This window comes from Vicia villosa, linkage group LG5 (genome assembly GCF_029867415.1).
Source record: "Vicia villosa cultivar HV-30 ecotype Madison, WI linkage group LG5, Vvil1.0, whole genome shotgun sequence".
Taxonomy (NCBI): Eukaryota; Viridiplantae; Streptophyta; class Magnoliopsida; order Fabales; family Fabaceae; genus Vicia; species Vicia villosa.
The window spans coordinates 159,814,009-159,831,231 of record NC_081184.1 but is presented as its reverse complement, the minus strand read 5'-3'; the positions used below and the strand labels follow the sequence as shown (position 1 = coordinate 159,831,231).

The window sequence follows — 17,223 nt, the reverse complement described above, 5'->3', positions numbered from 1 at the left end:
CCTTAGGTAAGAAAAATGAATTTGGCCCTACTGGAAGTCCAACCATGTTTGAATAGTATCAGATCTCTGCACAGACATTACATCAGACATCACATCGTTTTAGTATAGAATTTGTTGAACTTAAGACTTTACACACAATAAGGAGGTAGATGGATGAATTGTGTGGTTTATGAAAAAATGATTTTGAAAAATTTTTGAAAATAAAATAAGAGTTTAAAATATTTTTGAAAATTTAGCAACAAAATAAATAAATTGTGGAAATTAAAGAATTAAGAGAAAAGATGAACACCAAGAATTATAAAGGTTCGGTTAAAACAAAAAGACATACATTTCTCCCCAAAAATTGATCTTGAGAGTTTCCAATAATAATTAAGAGTTTTTACTAGGAAAGACTCACGAACCCCCTTATACAAGAAAACGATTGTTGATCTTCAACCAAATAATACAAGACGATGGATGTGAGCGTTTGAGTCTTTTCTTCCGGGTAAACTTAGAAATGAAGTGGTCAATCTTTCTTTCCAATGGTGGAATGAAGCATTTAGTTTTCTTTTCACAAACAAGAATCTTAGAGTTGTTAGTCTTCAAGCTTCTTAAACATTGGTTTTACACGGGATAACCAATAACCTGTGAGATTTTAATACTATGTTGATCTTGAACCTATGAAGCTTTTAATATCGGGCTGAACTTTAACCTATCTTGGTTTTAATATCGGGTAGACCATTAATCTATGAAGCTTTTAATAATAGATTGAGCTTGAACCTATGAGATTTTGTAACGGGCTAATCTCGAACCTAAAGTGGAACTGGATCACACAACCCCAAACCAAAGCTTTTAACGGATGTAGCTTCCAACCCAAATAAATCTCTAAATGGATAATATTCAACCAAGGTGTATACAAAAGATTCTCCTTGTGAATTTATAATTCTACTCTTACCATAATTACAAATTTTCTGCACTCTCAAAAGGACTTTTCTCACAAAAGCACTCAGGCTAAAACATTAGTGAGAGAAAGTTAAATAAAACTTTAGAGAGAGAGAGAGAGACAGAAAGAGTCAGAGAGATGTGTCAAAATATGTTTCTGGAAGAAATAAAATGGAAAAAAGGACCTCTATTTATATGATTGAGGTTGACTCAAAAAGGATTTTTCAACAAATGAATTTTAAAACAACCTAATCGATTGGCAAGTTTTCCTAACCGATTAGAAGTTTGAAATATATTCATTTATAAGCTTAAAAGGGAAAGGAAAATGTATCTAATCGTTGCGCAACATTAAGGCGTTGTCCTAATTCCTTGGGGTTCAATTTTAAATTGATCTAATCGATCAGACAAAAACTCTAACTGATTAGACAAAAGTTCTGACATTAAAAGAAAAGTGTTGAAGTTCCTGAGTGTGCGGTAGTGTTTGGGACTTGGTTGATTTTCTAAACAACATAAGGAGCATTTCGATAGAGGCAGTTGGAATGTGTAGTGTGGCTAAGTAACTACCTTTTGGCCTTATCTGCATTACGAAGACACGTGGAGACGAGTAAATATATTGTCCTTAAAGAATGAGGAAAAAAATCAGAAATTATAGTGTCTTAACTATAATTTATTGTTATTATTAATATTATTATTAACTAAATTGTGAAAAAAAAAAGGAACTGAAATGAAAACAAAGGGACACAATTTTCTCTATTGTGCTGCCCCTTTAAGTATTGGTATTGGAAATTTAGTCAAATAAACCCTTCAAAATGCAGCCCGTCTATTCCACTTCTCCTCTTAACCTTTCTTGGTAATGATACTGAATTCATCGTATACGAATTAAAATGAGTCCGTAAAATTTTCCTTCCTTACTTCCAAATATCAAATTCTGCAATCACTTCACTTCTAATGTCATTTATGGTGGGTTTCAAGCAGTGGCAAAGCCAGGAAAATCTAGCCTGGGAAGAAACTTATGTCTAATATTGGTCAGGCCAGGAAAATCTAGCCTGGGAAGAAACTTATGTCTAATATTGGTCAGAGACCGACGGTTCGGATATTTCAATGATGGAGGAGCATGCAGGTAAGCATGCTACAAGTTTAAAAAGTTCATATTTGAAACAATGGCAGTTGTGTTCTACAGCGGCCCCAAATAATACTTATGATAATTTTAAATTGAGTGAGTGAAAGGAAACTTACACTTTATCAAAAAGACAAGCTTTCCCATGTCTGCATTGGAAAGACTAAGAGAAAATGAAGGATAAATCATCAGAAGGTTCGAATTTTGCAAAAATGCATTGTGAACAAGTAGGAATCAATCAAGTGCGGTAATCAACATATAAAACATATACCTTTTAAGAAAACAGTTTCTAATCAGGATATCATCCATAACAATTCATAAGTTGATCGTCACACAAAAGACTTTAGCCAATAAACACAAAACAATAACTCAGACCTGCAACCAAAAGATTTCAAGATAGAAAAACAAAAGAACATGGTTCAGGCACTTCACCGAAAACTTGGTGTGCATGGCACGAAACAATAAATTCAGCAACAATTTTTCACCGATTCATAAACTACAACCTGCAACAACAATGAATAACATCACAACAACGATTCGACATCAAAAATCGATTTTAAAAATGAAAGAAAAAGAAGAAGAGAACTTGCGACGATTCACCATCTAAACACGATCACTATTCTTGAGTGAGAGAGACGATTGCCTCTGATATTTTGATTTCTTGCGTGAGTGTGTGTGTGTGTGTGTGTGTGTGTGTGTGTGAGAGAGAGAGAGAGAGAGAGAGAGAGAGAGAGAGAGAGAGAGAGAGAGAGAGAGAGAGAGAGAGAGAGAGAGAGATCACTACGATGAGATTTTGAGGTTTAGGCGAGTGAAGGAAAGGCACAGGCAACTACCTTATCTCGCCAGACGCTGGCGTCGTCCCTGGTTTCAAGTGTGAAAGTGTTAAAGTTCACATTGACTAGAAATAAAAGAAATGATGGCTTTATAAGAGAGATGACTCATACCCCATTGGCATAAGGTTTTGGACGCATATGTGGCATCAAGGTCTCTTGCAAACATGAACTTTTGTCCATTGACACTTCCGACACTCCTAAAACTCTCCAATAAGTGGAGTCCACCATGGAGAAAAGGAGTATAGTTTACAAGTGAGTACCATATAATGTGAGATCGAGAAACTTTGTATATCCAATAACAATAGTAAAACATACATTATCCCCATAAAAATAATCAATTGTTGCTAAACTTTGTAGCTTGTAATGTTTTAAATTGAAACACTTATTCTTAAAGTAGTACATAGCTTAAATTTTGGAATATAGTCATCAACATCAAAACATATAATCATAAATATCAAGTGATTTTTAATTTTTTATAATTGGTCTCCTCCTCTTATCTCAACCCTAGCTTAATCACTTCTAAATTACTGCAAAAAGATGGGGTATAAATAGAAATAACCCCATTAACACACAAATGGATGAAAAGTCACAAAGAAAAGTGCAAAATTGGAACTCATTGTACCAAACAAAAACCATATCTTAGAGGATATTAGAACTTCCATCCAGGTTTCGACACATTACCAAACACTGTCCCACAATAGCAACAAGTCTTGTATCACATTTAATAGCAAAAGCTGGAGGCGGCACAAGCCAATAAAAATTGATTTAACCTCAAAGATTAAGACCCTTGACTCATTTTAAGCCTAGTTAATATTTCTAGCCACCCCTTATAAATTGAACCATGTCCTTCTTCTTCATACACATCCTCAATATTCAAAACAACTTCAACTGAAAGTTTTATTTCTATCTATATCTCTTAGCAAATAGCTTCCACTTTTATACACTTGAAATTAATTCACATTAAGAATGGCAAGTTGTCGCATTGGACGGTTTTTCATGGAGGTGGCGCCACCGCAATATGTTAGTGCGGTGAGGCGTAGAACAACAAAGATGATGGAAACAATTACCGAAGAGGATAGAGAAATTAGCTTGAATTATGGTGTAATTTTACCATCAAAAATTTCATCCGCTATTTCAGTTTCATCACCTGCTGCTTCCACATGTGCCTCATCTACCAATTCAAGTGTTAAAAGTAGGTACTTTTTGAAGGAAGTTCATAGAACACTCTCAAGTTTGAATAACTGAAGCACTAATTTGGGGCAACCTAATGATGTTGAGAGATAAAAACCTTTAGCTGCTGTTTCTTTTTGTTGTTGTTTCTCTTCTCTTATCTTTTATGTTGTGATGTCATGTTCAATATTTTCTATGAACAAAGGATAGTTAAGGCTGTAGTGTAAAATTAGGGATTCTAGCACATCATATTATTTCTATGATGTACAGTCTCATAATTTTAAATCAATATTACAAACTTAAAACTGCCACAGGTTTTGGCATGCATATCAAATGTATAATAGCTAGCCTCTTTCATATGATGTGCCATTTAAGGCATCCAAATGAATAAACATATGTATGGAAAATAGGTTTTCTGATACGGGATTTCTCCATCAATTCTATTAGCTTCTTTAGACATTTCTTCTCAAAGGAGTTTCAAATACCTATGATGCATTATATTGATAAAGTGAATTACACTACAAGAAAACAGCACATTAGCGTCGGCCTAAAGCCGTCGCTACAAGAGCAAAAACCGACGCTACACGCGGTTAGCGTCGGCTTAGCGTCGGTGTCGGGGCTGTCATTCCAAACCTCGAAGCTAGAGTAGCGTAAGGCCGACGCTACTCTAGTGTCGGCTTAAAACCACGCTAAGTGTGACACTACACATGGTCCAGGATTACACCATTAGCGTCGGCTTTTGGCAACGCTAAGTTGTGACACGTGGTTATTTCTTATTGGGTTCCCAGTATGCAGACACCATATCTCTTCATTAGCGTCGGCCGTATGTGTCGCTAGGTTATGCCACGTGTTTACTTGCTATTGGCTGACTTCCAGAAAAAGGAAAAGCATTTAATTATGAGCGTCGGTCATAGCCGACGCTAACCTTTTTTTTTGGCCTGGCTAGTTTTTATTACGCTACTTTTTTTTTGGTCTGACCAGTTTTTGGTTACATCTATATATTATAAATTTTGATTACACCTATGAAATATAAAATATGATACAATACTATTAATAAATATAATTTAATCGTTTTGAAGTAAAAACAATAAATTGCAAAATATGATACAATATTACTTATAAATCTTCATAGTGATTCATTACTTATAACACAATCCTATAATCATACGAGTTTACATAAACATGCCAAGGTGTACCAAAATAAACATGCCAAGGTGTACCAAAATAAGTATTCTTATAAGTCAAACTAGACATAAGGTTAATCATAACACTTCATTACTTATAACACAATCCTATAATTAACCGAGTTTACTTTAACATGCCAAGGTGTACCAATATAAGTATACTTATAAGTCAAACTAGACATAAGGTTAATCATAACACATCCTCCTGCAACATCTTCCTCATCCTACTGATCCTGATCATGATCACCAGCAACATCATCTTCCTCATCCTCATCCTCATCCTCATCCTCCTGCAACATTTAAAAAAAAAATTTATGTGACCAGGAATAAATCAAGCCCAACAAAATCTTATATTAGTTCTAATTAACATCCAGAATCGTGGCGACATCAACACAAGCACTTGTCAAAAATGTGTTACTGACGCCGCTCAACAATTAAACGGTGTTGTAACAACCAAACAAAAGCGGTTATTTGGTACAAATTAATAGTGCATGCTACGTTATACGAATTCGTATTTTAAGTTTTCCAATATAAAACCAAGGCATGTTATAATGAAAGAAATGAAGTCAAAAGAGTAGTAAAAGTACCGAGTAGTTATAATGAGCATGTTCACTTGAAGGAGCCCTAGAAGAACCCGCCTGACGAGACTGAAACATATCAAACATTTTCCTAAGATCTTCAAATTGCTTTGCCAATTCATCTGTCCGCGCATTAGCTCGTGCAGCCTCTTCACGTGCAGCAGCAGCTTCAGCTCTAGCAGCCTCAATGGCTTGGTTATCTGCTTCTCTATTGGGGTTTGAAATTGACACCTGTGTCAAGAAGCTCACTCCATGTCTTACGTTGTGCGCCAATTGTGCAACTCCATAACACCGCCCCCGTGTTTTACCTCCAGCAACGTCTTTCCACATTTGTATTCTTGTTGATCCATCCACATCATTACCAGTAATTTGTGTGGCTTGTGTAAGACTACTCACGTAAGTTTCCTGTACAACATAAAATGCAGTTAGAACAGGAATAGAACATAAAAGTGAAACCTTTCCTTGCTCCCATGATCATACTTTCTACCACTGCCAAGCTATTAACAACAACAACATTGAAAATGAACACATAAGAAGTAGCAGAACACATACAATTTGGAATTATAAAACAGTTACAATCCATGTACCTGCTGCTTGAAAAACCAACACAAAGAAGTAGCAGAACACTTAACATACATCAGCAAAAACACTTATTCTTCTGACATAACCAGCCTCATACCCAAACCAGAAACGATTTCAAAAGATCATTGAAGAGATTGTAACAGTAAGGTTCATCAGTTATTTTTAATCTTATCACTATACACTTGCCCACCCCATTGAACAATTACTGCACCATGTTTTAAATTACCCAATATCTCTGCTGATCAATAACCTATAAATTTGAACTCTAGTATAGATATGCAATTTAGGCACAAACATGAAATATAGCCAGTCCATTTTAATAGCATATATTTTCCTATGCTCCTATCATTCAAAATAGTAAATCTATTTTATGGTAAAGAATACAAACAATTTCTTAATAAGAATTGGCTGTCCATATAGTTCTAAAAGTCTTAACCAAGATCTCCAAATTATATGTTGAAAAAGGGGTTGGAAAACAAAAATCAGAACCCTATCTTCAAATCGTAATAATTCTTTATCTCTATATGTTCTATTTACATAATGTAAGTGAATATTCATATAGTCACAAACCTAAATTGTTTTATTTAATAATGTAACATCTAGTAAGAGATTACACATCAAGAGAAACACCAGGGGACAATTAATTAGTTGCAATCAGCCAAATAGTATTTTGCTTGGAAGGTTAATTAATTGCAATCAGCCAAACAATAAAGTGAATAATGCATAAAAAAATATTAATAATTGTGGACCTAACTTATTAGGATCAAATTCAAACAAATCTTTTGGGAGTGAAATTGAATTAGATACAAACTAAGTTCTTTAATTATAAGGTTCAGCAGTAGCTCCAAGAGCTGTACTTGAGTCTACTTGCAATTCAGTTATCATTACACAAAGTATCTAGTGGGTTTAGAAATTGAAATTCAATTATCATGTATTGAAATTTTGAAGTCTTAATGAACTTACATGTGTTGTCGCTGCGCGCTCGTCAACCCACTCCCCATTCTTCTTTTTATGAGTGGCAATGAAGAGCTCGTCCGGATGTGCGGGTCGCTTGAGTTTTTTAGCCTATAATTAAAGACAATATATATATATATATGGTCATGTATATTGGATATAATTATACTAACGCATTTTAATTACAAATATAATACATACCAAATCAAGTGCAACATCATGGTGAGCTCTACGACCAGACGTATGGACTGCCCCACCTTTGCTTGATGATCGATTAATCTTATTTTGTTTGGAGACATCTTTGAACTCTTTTGTCTGCCACTTTTCAATAAGAAACTCCCATGTATCTACACCCATCCAAGGCGGCTTGCACGCCTTCTCTTTAGCCTTTTGTAATATATCACGCAATCGTGTTGCACATCTTTTATGAAACAAGTCTTCCATTTTAGCATCATCGCAACGGTCCCAGCTTACAAGCGACTGAAAAAAATATACAAATAATAAATTAAACTCAAATATACTTTATAATCTAAATAGTAAAAAAGAAATTACATGTCTTACTTTAAACATGTTGAACCATTCCTTTCTCTCTTTATCTCTTCCACCACGTTTAAGCTCACTATAATTAAAAAAAGTACCCCGGTAAAGCTTTTCTATAACTTTTCTGCACATTTCGGCAACAAGATCGCCTGGACTTAGCCTACAAAGAAAAATGTTCGTTAATTAAAACATATATATAACCAATAAACCATGTATTAAATCAAAAACTTCATAAGAGTTTCTCAAATGAAACCACAACCAAAGTGTCAAAGACACTGTATCTAACAAACACTTCCTATTATATGTATATAAATATATTTGTGTTTTGTGATAACTGAATGCATAGCAACAGATGTACCATATTTTTATTCTACTTGAAGTGATGTCTCCTTTTTTTTCTCTCCTATTCTTATTCTAAATTGATGGTTCTAATTAGGGTCAGCTTCAAATTGGTTTCTACTCAAACACATGTTATCTAGCAGAACATTTTGTCTCTCCTATTTTCTCTAATGGAGATGGAATTTGGAGTAAAAAACGAGAGGAAGAACATTATTCATATGTTGTAGACATGTTATGTTGAGCTGGTAAAGTCAAAGAAGCCATTAGCATTATGGAAAAAATGTTGTGTCAAACTACCCCTGAATTTACTGCACATTACAGTTGGATGGGAATAAAAAACCATGTATATACTTTTGGATCAAACCAATTACAACACTATGGTGGCAAAGATATTTATATGCTACTGAATTTTATATGCTACTGAATTTACTGGCATGGGAGATGGAGACTATGGTACTGAATTTACAGGCTTGGATTATTAATGCTGGAAACGCGATGCAATACATCAAAATTTCCATAGTGGATGCAATATATACAATGAATATAAACACAAAGTACACATTTATGTAATGATCAACAAAGGTAATTTATTTTAAACGTGCTTACGCAGTATCTTCCACAATATAGATCTTCGGTCTTTGTCCATCAACTTGTTCTTCTGGTTCTTCTTGTTCCTCATTAGAAAGTCCTTGGACCCCCTCTTCTTGAACGCCCTCTTCTGTGGTGTGATGGGGGGGACTTTGCAAAACATGATGAGTATATCCCGGGGTAGGAATGAATCTGAATTCCTCAGAAGTCGGGATTGATGGTTGAGGCTGATTAGTAGGTGGCGGTGTTGGGTTTTTTTGAATCGGTGGGGGTGTTGGGTTTGACTGAGTCTTTGATAGAGGCTGATTAGTAGGAGGCGGAATTGGGTTTTTCCGAGTCTTTGATAGAGGCTGCGAAGGTGGTGGTGTTGGATTTGTCTGAATTGGTGGTGGAGGCTGAGGAGGTGGTGGTGTTGGATTGGTATGAATCGATGGTGAAGGTTGAGTAGGAAGTGATGTTTTAGTTGGCTGAATCGGTGGTGGATTTTTTCTCTGAGTATGTGGTGGTGGTGGGTTCTTTGAACCAGGTTTCATATGGACCATTCGAGAATTCTTTATAGCAATACTTCCAGGTGGAATTTGTCGTTGACGGCATAACCTATCAACAACACTTTTGTACACAATTGACATTATCAATAACATTAGCAAAAATACATCAAAAAATATTAAATTGCAAAGAAACCAACTAGTGAAAAGGTTAAGACATCTTACTTAGTCGTGCTCGATGGTGCTTTTCTCTTCCCGTTTTGTCCAGTCATTTGAATAGAAGCTAACTATAAAGCTGCCAAAAATAAAATTGTATATATATAACATTTTCACATATCACATCATTAGTATACAATTAGTATATCAGATCATTAGTATACCACAACATTTTCACATTTATAATAAGATCAAACAGCAATAGGAACAACAATTAAACAAGTCCTACAATTAAACAAAATGTAATACATAGAATTACGGCAACAAGTCCTACAATTAAACAAAATGTAATACATAGAATTGCGGCAACAAGTCCTACAATTAAACAAAATTTAATACATAGAAACTAAAACATGAAAAGATTATGAACTACTCATCTCTTTTAAAATGTCCTTTTAAATCTCTACTAAACAAAAAACTAAAAATATAGAAACACAAAAAAGGGTTATCTCAATCTTGAGTCATTGGTTCAGTTGTCATTGTTATCTCGACCTCGTCATCAATTAACCCCCCATCAGCTAAACCACGTATTTGTTCAACTTCTGTAATAGGCACAACTGGTAACATCTCATCGGATTGATAAGGTATTTCATCCCCGGTGTTGTCTATCTCGACATAACCCCTTGGTTTTGTGGTGATTGCTGCACACCATCCACGCATATTTCTACACGTTTCTGGATAAGGGACATAATACACTTGTTTTGCTTCTTGTGCAAGAATGAATGGGTCATACTGACGATATCGTTTATTCATCTTAATGTCAACAATATTGTACTCAGTAATAACTTTTGTGCCACTATTATTTGTTGGATCAAACCAATCACAATAAAATAGGGCAATCTTGTTGCTAAAGCCATGGTATTCCAATTGAAGGATACGTTGGATGATGCCATAAAAATCATTTTCTCCTCCATTTGTAAGACCTTTAACATATACCCCACAATTAGTAGTCTTTTTACCATGACTCCATTCTTGAGTGTGAAACTTGTACCCATTAACAAAGTATATGTTCCATGATGTTGCCTTCGGACTAGGACCGAGAGCTAATGCCTTCAGGTGTGGACTAGTTGTTCCATTCCTTTCATCATTCACCTAAAAAATACGTCTAACCTTAGAGATAGTTTATTGTCAACCACATAGTATAAATGGTGAGAAATATACTAACATAGTCCTTTAGCCATGATGGAAATTGCTCGTGTATAATACCAGAAGCATCATCCTCATTGATAGAATGATATTGCATGAACAATCTGACACCAACCATAAAAATTATGAGTATATATATCCAAAATGGTTGACAGCAACACAGTTTTATTAAAAAAATGTACTTACTCAAGATACGGTTTAACCTCGTCACAATTAATTAGGATGTGCACGTGAGCAGACTTCCATTCCTTATCAATCACCCAATAGTCACGAGATTTTCCACTAGGACGGCCACATTTGCTAAAAACTGAAAGTGTTGGTTGGGAATTCTCATGATCTGGTCGAGGATCATTCCTTAAACTTGTACTTGGAAACAAACTAAAGGTCTTGAAATAGTGAGAGAAAAAATGAGTAGTTTCACGGTGCAAGTAGGCAGTGCATATTGAACCTTCAACCCTAGCTTTATTTTTCACCGAACGCTTGAAGTCTCCCATCAATCTACACATTAAAAGATTAAAAGATGTTTTTTGCATTAAAATAATCTACAAAAATTGAACATCATTTACCTTTCAAATGGATACATCCAACGATATTGCACGGGACCACCGAGGATTGCTTCATTAGGTAGGTGAATCGGGAGATGTTCCATTGAGTCAAAGAAACCTGGAGGAAAAATTCTTTCAAGCTTGCATATGATGATGGTAATGTTTTGTTCCAACCTAACAAGGTCTTCCAACTTCAAGGTATTACAACACAAGTCTTTGAAAAAACGACTTAACTCAGTTAGCGGCTTCCATATCTCAGGAGGCAAGGAACGAAAAGCAATTGGAAGCAAACACTCCATGAAAACATGACAGTCATGGCTTTTCATCCCCTTCATCCTACCCTTGGTGACATCAGAACACCTAGAAAGATTCGAGGCATAACCATCAGGCATTTTTAGTTCCTTAATCCATCTACATACTAACTTTGCCTCTTCGGATGTCAAAGAAAATTTTGCCTTTGGCTTAGCCATCTTTCCATTAGGTAGAGTAACCATCTCTAAATCCCCGCGTAAACAGTTAAGAGGTAAATCCAATCTTGCCTTCTCATTGTCCTTTGTTTTTGCAGGATCATTCATGACAGTGTAAAACACATTATCAAATACATTTTTCTCTATGTGCATCACATCAAGGTTGTGCCTTAACAAGTTGTCCTTCCAATATGGAAGATCCCAAAATATACTTCTTTTGATCCAATTATGTTGTTTCCCATACCCTGGAAATTTGGTGGCCCAATCACTGTCTGTAACTTTTGGAAAATCACGAACTGCTTCCCAGACATCATGGCCGGTAAACATGTATGGTGGTTTTTTTTTCTTAATCTTGTTTTTTGAAAATCTCTTTTTACTTTTTCTAAACGGATGATCCATTGGTAAAAACCTACGATGACAATCAAACCAACAACTTTTTCCACCATATCTTAAGGTGAAAGAATCTGTACTGCCCATGCAATAAGGGCATGCTAATCTACCTTGTGTCCCCCATCCAGACAACATACCATATGCTGGAAAATCATTGATTGTCCACATTAAATGCGCTCTCATTACAAAATTTTGTTGCATAGAAATATCATATGTCAAAATGCCATCTCTCCACAAGCGCTGCAAATCATCAATCAAAGGTTGCAAGTAGACATCTATTTTAGCCTTAGGATTGTACGGTCCAGGTACAAGACAAGTCAAGAATAAGTATGGTTTGGTCATGCACATTTCGGGAGGGAGATTGTAGGGTGTGACTATTACTGGCCAACATGAATATGGAGTACTAGAGGCTTGAATGTAAGGGGTAAACCCATCCGTACATAAACCCAATCTTACATTTCTTGGGTCACTAGCATAATCGGGATAAACTTCATCGAAGTGTTTCCATGCTTTTCCATCAGATGGGTGACGTAAAATATTTGGATCGCTGGGGTTCTCACGATGCCATCTCATTTGAGCTGCAGATTCCTTTGAAGCAAAAAGTCGTTGTAACCTAGGAATGATTGGAAAATAGAACATTCTCTTCACTGCCACATCTTTGTATTTTCCCATTCCAGACTTTCGAGGAACATACCTAGCAGCTCCACAAACTCTACATTCAGTTAAAGTGCTATCTTCTTTAATATATAATAAGCATCCATTCACACAACAATCAATTTTCTCAACCTCTAATCCTAACTTAGACACCAACTTCTTCACTTGGTAATATTTTTCAGGTAAGCATCCTTTAGTTGGACAAACATCGATTAACATTTGGGAGAAAAAATCCATGGCCTTTTGAGGAACATGCCAATTAGACATGGCAGCCAACAACTTAACTGAAATAGATAGTCTGGATTCAGAAGCTCCTTCATAAATCGGTTGGTTTGCAGAGATCAATTCATCATAAAATCGTTGAGCTTTTTCATTTGGTACCTCACCCTCACTAACTGTTTCGTTTTCCATACCAGCATTCACATTTGGGGCATTGACAAATGGCCCGAAAACATCAGAGACCATTTCATTCATTGCATCAAATTGTTCTTCATCGCCTGTATTATCTTGACCAACATTCCCGCCGCTACTAGAATGACCATCAATGTCTACACTTTGATTCGCTTCTCCATGATCAATCCATGTATAATAGTTAGGCAAAAAACCATATTTGTACAAGTGATGTTTGACCTCATTAGGCGTTTTCAAGAGAATGCAACCGCATTTTTTACAAGGACACCTTATCCCCCCCTCGTTTAAAAATTGTGGTCGATTCATGGCTTTATTGACAAAATCCTCAACTCCACTAACAAATCCATCTTTCAAACCATACCTATCGGAGTTTACTCTATCATACATCCAACTTCGATCCATTTTCTACATTAAAAACAAACATAAGTTTATCTATTTCAAAGAGATTTATCTATTTCTCAAAGCACTAAAGATTATATCCAGGGAATCCTCTATGCGTCAGAATGAATACGGCATGCAACCAACACAATTTGTACATGAAAGCAATTAAAAAACTACATACTAATCTCTAAAATTGGAAGAAATAAAAAGCAGAGTCAAATATCTTATACAAGTTTGTATAATACAGAGGCAAAGCAACGATGACTATCAACTGAGGTAAAGAGAATCGAAACAAAAATATAAGAAATCTAACCGTGATGATGATGAAGTCTTTGTCGGTTCAGACGGAAGAAATCGAAACTGCAATTTACGGATTCTTTTAGAAAACTGCAATTTGTATAATACAACAAAATTAAAAAATCATGTGACTCATAAATCACGTGTAATTTACATGAATAGCTATCACTTAACCGATTGCATAATTTCAAACACACTCTTGCTGACCCCAACAGTAGTAAAAATGTTTCAACGACTTTAATGAGTACGTAAAATCAACGAACTTGCGTTGAAAACACGTGAAAATTCAGTAGTTACTACAATATACTATTTAAATTATAGTGTATATATATATATATATATATATATATATATATATATATATATATATATATATATATATTTCATTACTAACAGCATCACCATGAAACCTCATTCAATCAAGTCAAAACAAATCATAAACCAAAGTATGAAGACTTCATGATCCACATAGTTAATCACAAACAGGGTCAAGCTTAGAAAAAATGAATCTCACTTCAAATAAACATCCAATTCCAAAGATATCCTACATCTAGCCATATTCAAACATCACCTAAACACTATGCACCATGAGCCTGCAGCAGTTCAACATGAACAAATAAAAAGCATTGAGCTTCCAAAACAGCCCCATTTCACATCAATTATCAAGCCATGTCCATATACAATTGATACCTTAAACAAGTCATAATCATACCATTCAAGTCATTTATGCACAATTCAAATATGACTCAACAATATATATAGACTCAACAATATATTTGTTTAAGCATGACTGACTTTGCTCAACAAACTAAACCAGAAAATGGAAACACCGATGAAAGTTTCTTGGGATGATCAAAATATGTTTCTTCTCTTGGGAATGAAAATTAGAAATACAAGATTCTCATTTCAAAGACTACAATAAAAAACTGAAAGATATAGATCCTAGTTATCATTAAAAATAGTAATAGATTATGAATGAGACATTGACACAATTTTGCTTCCGGCAAAATCGGTGCAACTGCAGCCAAACACAAACGTGATTAACTGACACCTATATCCATCTAGACAAAGTACAACCAAACTATAGACTGATTTCAATTAAAAACTTATGACAAAAGATAAATAACCTTTGATATTAGAGTCAATTATTAATTGAGAGAAAACAACAACCTATCTCTTAAAAGAAATTTCCAATTCTTATATAAACTTGTATAAAAAATCATATTCACACTTCTTACAAGGTTTAGCATACTAAGACAATAAAACAACACTATGTCACAAAGAAACACTAAGCAACAGAGCAGCACCATACTCAATATTTACAACGAATCTAAAAAAGCACTAACCAAGAATAATCAATTAAACTATTCAAGCTAATCAATCATCTTTCAAAAATCAGCATTTCAAGTTGATTTAAAACTACACTTTAGAACATCAACAGAAATCACTATGTTCACATAATATTTCAGATCTCAAAATACTAGCAATGCTCTAATAAGCTTTAACTTTGGAAAGCCTAAAATGTAGTAAAAGAATCAAATGCAACTCAAAGGCATGAAAAACCCCAACCTGTATCAATGTCTCCTAATACTTGTGAAGAACTGTCACACTAATGCTACATATTGGTGTACTTGATGTGACCACTCTCAGCACATGATAATTTTTTCAAGATCAAACAAGTAATTAAACAATAAATGTATGTATATGTCTCAATAAATGTACACTTTATACGTATATTATGCTGTACATTGCATAATTTGACCCTCTATCAGAAATTGGACAGACACATATAAATGAAGGGATGTGTCTGCTATTTCATGATGGTTATATCAGAGTTTAGTGAAGGATAGTACTGTCATTGCACACCCAACAGACACATGAACATGCCTGCAACAGTTGGAAAAAAGTGATAAAGAGGAATTTCTCATTATTTATTCAATTTCTATGCTTTTATCTTCATGAGCAGTGCTAACTAATCATATGAGGATTTTGAAAGAGATTCAAGAAATATGAATGATTGCAATTGCAAAAGGAAAGAATCTTGATAACTGTGCACTTTTTTCCATTGATGAAATCTATCTACATTCATGATATTGGAAACTAGTAGTATTATAAAGAATGTTTGCCATTGGAAACTTTGGAAAGCCTAAAATGTAGTAAAAGAATCAAATGCAACTCAAAGGCATGAAAAACCCCCATACAGACCACAAAATGCAACATGACATCCATATTCAAAACAATTTTCAAGTCATATTCAAATAAATTCTAACATAACAAACATTTAGAAGTCTAATTGATCTAACAGTCAACACCTTAACTAATACATGATATAAAACCTACATACCTCAGTCAAATACATTCACGTTTGAAGCCTGCATACAGCTGCCATACATTCACGTTTGAAACCTGCATAAACGATGGAAAAAAGCAATTAATAGGAAAATCCAACTCTTTTCATTCAGCTCTAACTAATTGCTAGCAGAAAAAAATATAAAGTCATGTTCATTCAGCTCAAACAGTGTCCTTGAAACTTATGGTGAAATAAGACAAAGTCTTATTTGCGGAAACTGGGAAGGATTTTGTGCAGCTTTTTAACAATATCATTAGGAATCCAAAGATTAAAAACTATATATAAAACAAAAACCAAACTAACAAATCAAAACTGAATCGAAAAAAAGGCCCTTGCTCACAAAAACACTAAATATCCTGTTTACAAATAAAACCAAACATTAAACTAAAAAACAAAGGGAGTGAAGAAACGACACCGGAGAAGAATCGACGAGAATCTGGAGAAAAAAGAATTAAGGGAGTGAAGAAACGTCGTTACGGCTCCGGTCAAGAGACGACGAGAATCTGGAGAGCGTTGAAAAAGAAACGATGAGAAGAATATGGAAAGGAATCTGGAAACAATGGATTTGGAAATTACCTAAAACGAATCTGGAAACAATTGATGGAAAGCGTCTGGAAACGACGAGAAGCTTTAGGGTTTTTGTTGGAAATGAAGATGAAAAGCGTCTGGAAACGATGTAGCCTGAAAGTGTGGTTTTGTTTAATAATTAAGTTTTATTTAATTTTATTAATTCAACAATTTTTTAAAATTTTATTATTATAAAATATTAATATAAATTTTAGTTTAAAAATTTGAGTTTAATATAATTATAATTTTATTATATTAATTTTAAATTTTAGTAATAATTTCCATTTTTATTTTATAAATTAATTTTGTTTTATTAATTTAATATGATTGGATTTTGAAATTTTTGTTCAACATAAAATTTTAGTTTTAGTTTATTATTTTTAAATTTTTTATAAATTAAGTTTTAATTTTAATATGTATGTTTGTTTGATTTAATAATATTTAGTTAAAAATAATTAAATAAAACTTACTTAAAACAATAAAAAAGAGAACGAAACTAGTGGGGGGA

The 17,223-nt window shown here is 34.3% G+C and overlaps 1 protein-coding gene across 7 annotated transcripts; it reads right to left on the bottom strand.

Moving 5' to 3' along the window:
• Positions 1-5,145: 5,145 nt before the first annotated feature.
• On the bottom strand, positions 5,146-16,855 carry LOC131603526 (uncharacterized). Of its 7 annotated transcripts, none has more exons than XM_058875865.1 (11): positions 16,725-16,855; positions 16,564-16,651; positions 16,143-16,204; positions 13,815-13,888; positions 9,517-9,586; positions 8,825-9,415; positions 7,901-8,039; positions 7,541-7,819; positions 7,349-7,450; positions 5,813-6,208; positions 5,146-5,515 (listed from the first exon to the last, which is right to left on the bottom strand). In XM_058875865.1, the coding sequence occupies exons 5-11, from the start codon at positions 9,561-9,563 to the stop codon at positions 5,450-5,452; spliced, it is 1,620 nt and encodes a 539-aa protein (XP_058731848.1). In that variant the 5' UTR covers positions 9,564-9,586; positions 13,815-13,888; positions 16,143-16,204; positions 16,564-16,651; positions 16,725-16,855; the 3' UTR covers positions 5,146-5,449. The 7 variants fall into 7 exon arrangements, with proteins under 7 accessions (XP_058731848.1, XP_058731849.1, XP_058731850.1 ...); XM_058875866.1 differs by having other exon boundaries at positions 13,815-13,861; XM_058875867.1 differs by lacking the exon at positions 16,564-16,651 and having other exon boundaries at positions 13,815-13,861; positions 16,725-16,836.
• Between the last annotated feature and the right edge of the window lie 368 nt (positions 16,856-17,223).

Bases quoted from the DNA above. Each gene is read 5' to 3' on its own strand.
- LOC131603526 (XM_058875861.1), bottom strand. From the start codon at position 13,522: ATGGATCGAAGTTGGATGTATGATAGAGTAAACTCCGATAGGTATGGT. The intron at 11,152-11,219 runs GTAAATGATGTT...TTTAATGTGTAG, and splicing joins TGGATGTATCCATTTGAAAG to ATTGATGGGAGACTTCAAGC. The intron at 10,758-10,839 runs GTAAGTACATTT...GGTTGGTGTCAG, and splicing joins GAGGTTAAACCGTATCTTGA to ATTGTTCATGCAATATCATT.